The 9,860-nt window shown below is 40.8% G+C and overlaps 1 protein-coding gene across 1 annotated transcript; it reads left to right on the top strand.

Annotated features, from left to right (window-relative positions):
- Positions 1–371: 371 nt before the first annotated feature.
- Positions 372–3,905, top strand: LOC140274947 (cholecystokinin-like). The gene is made up of 4 exons (XM_072370332.1): positions 372–420; positions 1,031–1,151; positions 1,271–1,426; positions 3,477–3,905. Exons 2-4 carry the CDS (start codon positions 1,031–1,033, stop codon positions 3,611–3,613), a joined length of 414 nt encoding a protein of 137 aa, XP_072226433.1. The 5' UTR covers positions 372–420; the 3' UTR covers positions 3,614–3,905.
- Positions 3,906–9,860: the final 5,955 nt, after the last annotated feature.

The following is a 9,860-nucleotide window of genomic DNA, read 5'->3' as shown; positions in this document are numbered from 1 at the left end:
ACTTAGAAGTTATAGTTTTGATTGAGATAATACAGTCTTATGTGCACCCGTCTCTCTCTCACGCACACACACGCACGTATAGCAGCTAATACATTGTTAATGCATGTCAAACATGCAGTCCCTGGTGTTGAATTTTATGACAAGCAAATAGGCAATAAATCTTAGGCACTGGGCTGGATTGTTGAGGCTCCAACAAATGGCTCAGATTAGGCTCGCAAACACTCAAAACACTGTGGAACACGCGGGATGATGTTCATGGAAGCAAAGCACACACACACACACACACACACACACACACACGAACACACATTCAGAGGGAGCTGAGCGGGGAGTATAAAAGGGGCATCCTTCCCACTCATCAGAGAAGTACTGTCCTTATTCTCACACACTCCTCTGCCACGCTGAACCTCTTTTCTCAAGGTAAGGGAGACACTTTTTCTTGTTTGTTGTCTGACAGTCTAATAAGGGGATTTTTAGAATTTAAGAATATTTTACCTCATCATGCTCAATCTAGAATTCAAAGATGAAGGTTATACCAAGCTAAATATATTAATGCAAGGACCAAATTTGCCTAGTTTCTTTTTTGTATTTTTGTTTTAAACGTTTTAAAGTCATTTTAATGGAAGTGTTTCTCATGTTCCCCTGTTGCATAGAAAAATTTGTGACAAATCTAGTCTTGTAAGTCAAAGCTTTACCGTACCGTGATATATTGAAAACATTTCTGGAGATGTTTCCCGAAAGCAAAGAGGAAATGAGAAATGCTCTGCTTTGACTATCAGGTCAGTTTGACCTGCTGAAATCGAGCACGGGATACATCCAGAACAAGCTGCAAGGATTTGCGTGCCTTCACTGGAGTCAGACCGCTCATTAGCTGTGAAAGAGCACTTGTCGGGCAGATGCTCTAAACTGTCTCACAGTGGAAGATTTCTTCTGAGTCGTCAGACTGTAATCTCAAACCAGACTGCATCTCAACTTCTGTCTCATTAAACTGACACTGTGTGCTCCTGTCTCCTCTCTTTTTGTCTTTCAGATGACTGCAGGGCTGTGTGTGTGTGTGGTGCTGGCAGTCCTGTGTACAAGCTGTTTGGGGCTCCCCCTCTCCTCCCAACCCTTAGACAAGGGCCAGCGCTCCATCTCAGCTCCCTCTGAAGGTACAAGTCTGTTTCAGCGGGCAAACCAAAGCCCCTAAAGAGTATCTATTGATATCACACTGAGTTTTCTCATGTGACATTTACCCTCGTGTGTATCTTTGCCGGTGTGCGTTGAGCAGCTCTCCTTGAAGCTGACACCCACAGCTTTGGAGAGCCCCACCTCCGACTCAGCCGCTCGAGTCCCCAGCTGAAACCTCTTCCTCTGGCTGAAGAGGATGCAGACTCCCGTGCAAACCTCAGTGAGCTGCTTGCAAGACTCATCTCCAACAGGAAAGGTATGCGTGAGTCGTGTGAATCTGCATGCATTCACAGTCTTGAAGGTTATGCCGAGTAGATAAGTGTTTTCTGTGTGTCAGAACATCTGGCTGCATCAGTATTTGCAACAAAGGTTGAGTTTCAGAAACAACACAAGGATTTTCTTGCCATTCTCCTCCCCTTGGTCATAGCTAATTACTGGAATTAGTGCAAAGCCAGCTTTGTAAAATGAATTAGTGGCTCTGAAAAGCTTTTGTGGTTTTGAATAGCGTGTATTAGTGTGCGCAGCCTTCCGGTCGTTCCCCACATACCATATCATACAATCTTTTTTTCAAATCTTCTAATCGCTTGATTTCTTCTTCCTCTCTTTTTTCTTCCATCAAGAAACACACAGACATACAAACATACACAACCCTACCAATAACTACCTAACATGGTAAACATAGACACTCGTCAGGAACTGAATCTGAAACATGCACATTTTCACAGGGCCACAAACTAAATGTTTCAGTGTTTTTTCATTGCTTGCATCCTTACTGGGCAATTTATTGCTAAAGTGGATATTTTTTTCTGGATTTAAAGAAAAAACTGATACAAAAAAATATCTTGACAAAGACATTAAATAAGTTAAGTCCTAGTTGGACTAGAAAGCCTATGTGTTGCAAGTGTATGAAAACTCAAAGATGCAAATAAACTATAACACTTTCATACTTAAGCTCTAAAGTTTCTTCTTAGCTGTTGCATAATTTTTAGTAGAAGACTTAAGGACAAAAAAAATAAGCTTGGAGGCTGTTAAGTCAGACATAAAAATCGATGAAAAGTCAAAGTGCGCGCTGAAATTTCTATGTAATACCTTAAGGACTCTGTGCTTCTGCTTAATGGTTTGTGTGCGTGCGTGTGTGTGTGTGTGTGTGTGTGTGTGTGTGTGTGTGTGTGTGTGTGTGTGTGTGGTGTCTGTGCTCACGCTGTTCACTTGCACGTTTCGGTGTGGGAGGTGTCGTTGTCGAAGCCTTCTGCGGCCAATCTTCTCAGCGCACCGGGGAGCCAAAACGCTGTGTTTATGTGCGTGTGTGCATGCATGTACGTGCTGGTGTGTGTGTTGTGTGGGAGGATGTGGGTGGAGTGAAAAGTGCATCTCTGTGAGTGCGCAACTGATTACCAAACGGAAAGAAGCTCTGCTTCACTTTACTTGGAAAAATAAAGAAATCAGTAGAAATGAATATGGGATTTGGAGATCAGAGGGAGAGATGTTGTACGAGATGTTGGGGCATGAGGGGGAGGGGAGGATGCTGTGATCATTTACTGTGAGTGTATGCACACATTTGTGCACACATGCACGTGCAATCATGTGAATGCACCAAAAGGAGAGCCTAATAGTATGCTGTCAGGCTTAAGTCCAGCTGTTGCTGCATCCTGTTTCTTTGGCCACGTCGCACGTGTGAATGTGGTGTGTGTATCTATGTGTGTATTGTATGAGGGACTTAATGAGAAAGCAAGTAAAGAACCTCAACTGGGCAATTAAAATGCCCAAACGCAAATCAGCCCCACAGCGAAGCAGTCTCAAATCTAGATCAGAGGAAATTAGTACCCGAATAGAGAAAATAAACATTATCATTTATGAGTTGTGAGGAGTAACGTGCCTCCGGAAGGCAATATCATCAATCCGGGAAGGCTTGATGATATTGCTTGATATTCATGAACTCAACTGCCTGCCAACTAAGTGCCATTTTGATGCGGAAAATTTCATTAAAAGAGTTGCAAAAGTGGTGAATATTATTATATTAAAAGTATGAATCAGAGAAAATGCATTCTGCTACAGCTACATCTGTAAACAAAGCATTTACTTTGTGTGTTAATGATTCCAGTGCACCAGTTATGTCATGATTATTGAAAGTCTCTCAAATCAGTTAATATTCTTTAAAAAACAGTTTTCCTTCGAAACTTAAACCATTAACACCAGAGAAAAAAAAACTCAAAACAGACAAATACCACAGTGCTGTGACGTTCTCTCATGCTCTCCCCACTCCAAGGAGCACTGATTTCACGCGTGCTCATCTTTTCTCCTCCCAGGCTCTGTCCGTAGAAACTCCACAGCAAAAAACAGGGTTGGCGGACTGAGCGCGAGCCATCGGATAGCAGACAGGGACTACTTGGGCTGGATGGATTTTGGACGTCGCAGTGCAGAGGAGTACGAATACTCCTCGTAAGGGGCAGTCTGTGCTCCTGCCCCGTCTGTGGAGGAATATGAGCAAAAGCAGAAAAACCCCACGCAAGCTGGCTCCTCACTGTCTCACAATAAGAGTCTATTTATGATGTATTTGTTGTACATTTGTTTGTAAAACTGTAATAACGCAATATTAATACTGTATGCCAAATTTTGCAAAAAAGCTCTCACTGTTTATTTCTGGTTTGTTTCTCTGGTTTCTTTATCATTTGGGGTGGAAAGGATTTTGGGTCTGTTGAGACTAACTGAACTGAATAAAGAAGAAAAATACCCTCTGCATGTGAATTTTTCCAACACAGTGCACGTTGCTTGAATTAAATCTATTAATATTCATCAGGCACTTCAAACAGCACTTGGACTGTAGTGTTTTTTCAGCAATATTGAGGCATCACAAGTTTTTATACATCACAAAACACATCTAAAAACGTGCATGTGTTAACACTCATTTTGCATTTACAAGTTCTCATGTTGTAGCTTTAAAAGCTGTGACCATCAGAATTCAATAAAATATAAAGCTTTCCTTAAAGTCCTCGTGAAATGGCTAGCTCAGCATAATTTGTTTCCACATATTAATGTGTTTCCTGTTAAGCAGAAACTGAGGAGGAAACCTCTAATTTTAAAAAAGCAGCCCTGCTTTGATTGGTCAGTTCCAGTGGCCTGATCAGGCACCACCCACCACTCTGCATCAGCAGGTGAGCATATTGGTGAAGCATTTCACTGGTTACTAATTTAGTTTATGAAAAGGGAGTCCTCGTTATTTATTCAAAGAATTTCGAGAACGTTACAGCACTTTACAACATGTCTAAGAACACTTTCAAGTCTATTGCTTTGGCCACAATGGTGCGTAGATGATGTATGGAATAAGACAGATTTAGTAGAAACCGATAAACATCTAATTTAATTTTTTTCCTGAGAGTTTAAATTTCTGTAACCCAAAGTTGCTGTTTTTTGCCATTTGATTGCCATTTGATTGAAATGCCATTCAATTAATTTACTGAACTGTAGCTTTTGTTTGCATTTTTCATTACACAATATCAAGCAGAACGCTTTTGGTAGTGAATATACAAAAAAAACAAAAAAAAAACATGATTACAGATTTTTGTGGGTTTTTTTTCTTTCTCTGAAATTGGTATGGTAGGGTGTGTTTTTCAGTTCAGTTCAATAATATTTAGCAGTCCCTGAAGGGAAATTATTTTGCTGCATTACTTATTATCAAAGATATGCTATTGTTGTAGGTATCGAAATATAATGTACATAAGCTCAAAAACGTGTAGAAGTGTAGCAAAGAGGGAGGTGTGGTAGAAATCTTCAGAAGTCGCCATTAGTGGGTTGGGGTCTTGTTTAAGTAGCTTGGCAACAATTTAGCTAATGAGTGCACATGCAGCATTGACAGATAACACAGGTGAACTCTCAGGAGACAACATGGATGTGAACTCACAGCCAACAGTTCAGCACCTGTCTTTCTGCAGTCTCGGTCTCCACGTTTGGTTTAAAGTTGAGAAGAGAGGTGTTGGAGTTGTTCTTGTAGCCATGTCTCAATGAAAAAAGTAATATTGCCTCCCTGATATTCCTCGCTGTGTTCTCATCAGGAGTCCAAGCTTGTCAGTTTTATCTACCAGGGATCGCTCACCTCCATTATGATCAAGGGAAGAAATGGTTTAACCTTCTGTCAACTTTTTCTCTGTTTTGTTCCTGCTCTGCATCCTAAACGTCTCCTCTTCAACTCATCTTTATTTGGTGTCTCATTCCAGGCATTACTCGGGCTTTGGAAAGCTCAGTTAGCTGTTTCCTCTTCCCATTGTTATGCATCATAACAGATGTGAAAAATTGCTGCTGAAGCTCTTTCTTCCACAGTCTCCTCTAAACGATTTGAATTGTCATGCAGTTTCTTCTTGGTGTCATTTCTCGGAGGAGTCTGTGAAACCAAGTTTTGGTTTAGATGTTCTTTGTTTTTCTGATAGGATTCATAATGTTGCTCTTATCTTCCTCCCATATGTGTTCAGTTACGGTACTTTATTTCCTGCTCTTTATTTTTAACTTCATGCTTTATTTTGCTGTCTGTACTGCGTTTGTTCATTGTTGTAAGGCTTGCTTTCTTCCCATGAGTCACACCTGATTTCAGTCACCAACTGCCTCACCTGCATTACATTCATTATTTTGTTCCCTCTGTATATGTGCTCCATGATATTTTTTGTTCTTATTCTTATCGTTGCTGTTTTATATCAGTCAGACTTGTGTTTTCACCTCAGCTTTTCTTGTTTGTTTTGAGTACATTTTCTTGGAATAGGTGTTTTTCTTTTCTTCTGACTCCTGCCTGCCCCCGCCTGTTCAGTCAGTGTTTGGGTCCTTCTCCTACTCACTTCATGGGCAGAGACGGTCATAAATTACTGCTATAGAGATGATTACCTTAAAACCTTGGGATATTGTGATTATGTGTTTTAATCACAGAACTTCTGATGAACTACAGCAATGCTGACAGCACAGTGCTGTGAACTTTATATTTGAGACAGAAAAATTGGATATGATCAGCCTCTTCCTAAGCAGTAAAACACTCTTTCATTGATTAGTTAGGCCACATAAGCACAATGGTCTTCTTTCTCATTTTTACTGACAAACTCACTTGAAGTCATCAATAATGAATAAAAAACTATCTGGGTACATATCTGTATGTAGTGTTTGTAATTATCATTTAGGTCTGGTTGTGTCTAGATAAATTTGGGAATTTTATTTAAGTATTCCTGTTGTGACAATGTATATATGTTATATACAATAATGTGCTTAAATTCTGCAATTCCAATGATTCTGAGCAGCAATAACACTGTAACTAGCAACCATTTAAGCTAACAAAAGCCATTCTTTCACCCATTAGCTTGACTTACTTTATCCTGTAGAGGGAAGGGAAGTTGGAGTCTGTTCTGTGTAACACTGAGCTGGAGGTGGGATGGACAAACACAATAGATTATGATCTGCACCAAAGAAAAGGTCCAGCCACAGGTTTGAACCCAGAAATGTCTTACTGTGAGGCCACAGTGCTAACCACCAGAGTGTTCAAAGTGTTCCAAGTGTCAAAAGTCAGCGTCTTTGTATGATGTAAAATGATGAAAGCAAAATCCTGCATATATAAAGGTGCTGGACCACGGGTAATAATGCTGGTTTATCGAGTACAATAGATGTAAAGAAAGATTTGTCTGATGCTGGGAAACAGGGTCAGTCTGCAGCCTCAACAGAGGAGATGAAAGTGAGTGGATGCATCACTAACGGAGGGGGCTGAGCAATGTTGAAAAAATAGATTCAAACGAAAGCAAAGATCTTCATGAGCTACAGCATCTGTGGTCCAGAGCAGCTGGTATCGACTGAAGTATTAAAGCAGGCTCAAAATGAAATCTTAACAAATGTTATTGGTTCCAGAGCTCAGTGTGTTTTAGAGTGTTCTTAAAAATACAACCAGAGACTTTACATGCTATTTATTTTACAACAATCATCAGGAAAACAGCACTGCTGATCAAAGGCAATGATTATGTTACACAGGTTGTAGAATGTATTAGTAAGGGAAAGAGCAAAAGGGAAAGAACAAAAACCCACAGTGGTGGAGAATTGTAATGAATAATGCCCATTATGCTGCCCTTCACGTTAACTGATAGATGTTTCTATGTGAGTGAGAGGTGGAGAAGGGGATCGATGAACATCGCAGGTTGGGTGAATTATTCAGAGAGGTGGTTGCCCTGGGGAAAGAGAGAGTTTGCCATGTTTTTGTGTTTTGGACATTAAAGCCAATGGTTTGGACTGAGGACACACTTAAAGCAGAAACTTACAGAGACTTTAGATTAATAGCGATATGCTGGAATTGACCCAGCTTGGAATTTCTGTTTAAAAATCTGAGGAAGAAAGGCTTCAGAGTTCAAGCCTTACCAATGGTTTAAAGGCTTCAGTGGAACTGCTGGTAAATATTTCGACTGAGTGTGTGTGGACTCCTACGCAGACACACATATAAACGGTAAAAAAGACAAACGTGCAAGAATCTTTCCACATCTTACACGGAGCGATTGAAGCACTCATAAATGAATAAGTGCTATAGTTTTGTGTGCTAATGGGCAAAGCCACACACTTATGAAAGAAAGTTTCATAAGAGCTCCAAGAGTGTGGCTATATTGAAGCTGCAGCAACTGGTGGATGGTCCAAACTCTTTTCTGAATCTGGCTGAACATCCTGTTTTTAATTCTGTCCCTTCTCTCGCTCTCCTAAACCTCCTGTCTTTGACTTCAGATGAGTCAATTCAAATGCTTTTTAAAGGCACATAAAACAGAAGAACGTCAGAGATATGAGTAAGTGTTAAGCTTTACTGGATTCATCTATCATGCACGACAACATGATATGACAGTAAAGATTGTAACAAAGGAAGTACAACAAGAATTTGATTTAGCAATGAGCTAGTTCAACATTTTGATGCTCTTTGGCTTTCTGGCTCAGAGTAAAGGAGAACAGCACAACGTGCGATGGCCTATAAGCACCCCTGTACACAATTTCTTGATATACTTTATCTAATTTCTTTAATTTGTCTGGGAGAAAAAGAAGATGACCAAGGTTTGCTGACTATGTTTGGTCCAGCAGTCATTTTTGTGTGGATTTTACCTCATCAAGTAAACACTTCTAGAAGAAGTGGTTTTTGATAAGCTGACCTTGTATTACTCAAACATGATACAGACTGAACAGGATCCACGTCCCAGAGTGCGGTAAAATTCATAGAACTGTCCATATAACGGTCTGACGGCTTTGCTTTGCGGTAAGACGTATTGCATCACTTCCTGTTGCTTTGTGTGTGTGCACTGTGACAGTTCTCGCTCTTCTTGAACTACTAATAATCACCTTATTTCTCCCTATAATTTACACATCTTGCATAGTTAACTCTATCCCATACTTGTTATATTCTAACGCTCACTCTTACAGCTCTTTAGTTTTTATTTTTCACTTTTTAGCGTTGTGTCTGGTTCTCTAGCTTAGCATGGCTACCAGTTCTCTTCCTCTATCTCCTGCTTTCACCTGCTCCTTGTGTCAGATGTTTAGTTACTCCTCTGCCTCCTTTAGTGGTAATGGTACATGTAACAAATGTAGTCTTTTTGTAGTTTTGGAGGCAAGGTTATCTGAATTGGAAGCTCGGCTCTGCACTGTTGAAAACCACCCGATAGCGAGCCAGGCCCCTTTAGTCAGTGCGGAGCCACCTAGCGTAGCTAGCTCTGTTAGTCGTCCCCGAGCAGATCCCGAGCAGCCGGGACTTAAGAGTGGCTGGGTGACTGTCAGGAAGAGGAGTCATAGTCCTAAAGTCAAGCCCGTGGTTCACCATCAACCTGTCCACGTTTCTAATAGATTTTCTCCACTCAGCGACACACCCGCTGAGGACAAAACCCTGGTAACTGGCAGCTCTATAGTCAGAAACGTGGCATTAGAGACACCAGCGACCATAGTCAAATGCATTCCAGGGGCCAGAGCGGGCGACATAGAATCCTATTTAAAACTGCTGGCTAAGGATAAACGTAAATACGGTAAAATAGTTATTCACGTCGGCGGTAATGACACCCGGTTACGCCAATCGGAGGTCACTAAAATTAATGTTGCATCGGTGTGTAATTTTGCCAAAACAATGTCGGACTCCGTAGTTTTCTCTGGACCCCTGCCAAATCTGACCAGTGATGACATGTTTAGCCGCATGTCCTCATTCAATCGCTGGTTGTCTAGATGGTGTCCAGCAAACAACGTGGGCTACATAGATAATTGGCAATCTTTCTGGAGAAAACCTGGTCTGATGAGGAGAGACGGCATCCATCCCACTTTGGAAGGAGCGGCTCTCATTTCTAGAAATATGGACGAATTTATTAGTCATCCAAAAACATGACATCCCAGGGTTGAGACCAGGATGCAGAGTTGTAGTCTTACACACTTCTCTGCGGCTTCCCACCTGATGCTGCCCCCCCCTCAATCAAAAAACACAAAAGGAGCAAATCCTCTTGTGCAAAAAAAAATTAAAACAAAAACTTTAACTGAACAAAAACATCAAACTATTAAATGTGGTTTGCTGAATATTAGATCTCTCCCTTTGAAGTCTCTGTTAGTGAATGATTTGATTTGTGATCATCATATTGATATATTTTGTCTTACAGAAACCTGGCTGCAGCAGGAGGATCATGTTAGCATTAATGAATCAACTCCCTCTATTTAAATGTTCATGTTCCTAGAAC

The sequence above is a fragment of the Leuresthes tenuis genome, unplaced genomic scaffold, assembly GCF_036924035.1.
Source record: "Leuresthes tenuis unplaced genomic scaffold, fLeuTen1.0.hap1 SCAF_18, whole genome shotgun sequence".
Taxonomy (NCBI): domain Eukaryota; kingdom Metazoa; phylum Chordata; class Actinopteri; order Atheriniformes; family Atherinopsidae; genus Leuresthes; species Leuresthes tenuis.
This window is presented reverse-complemented; position numbering and strand designations above follow the sequence as displayed.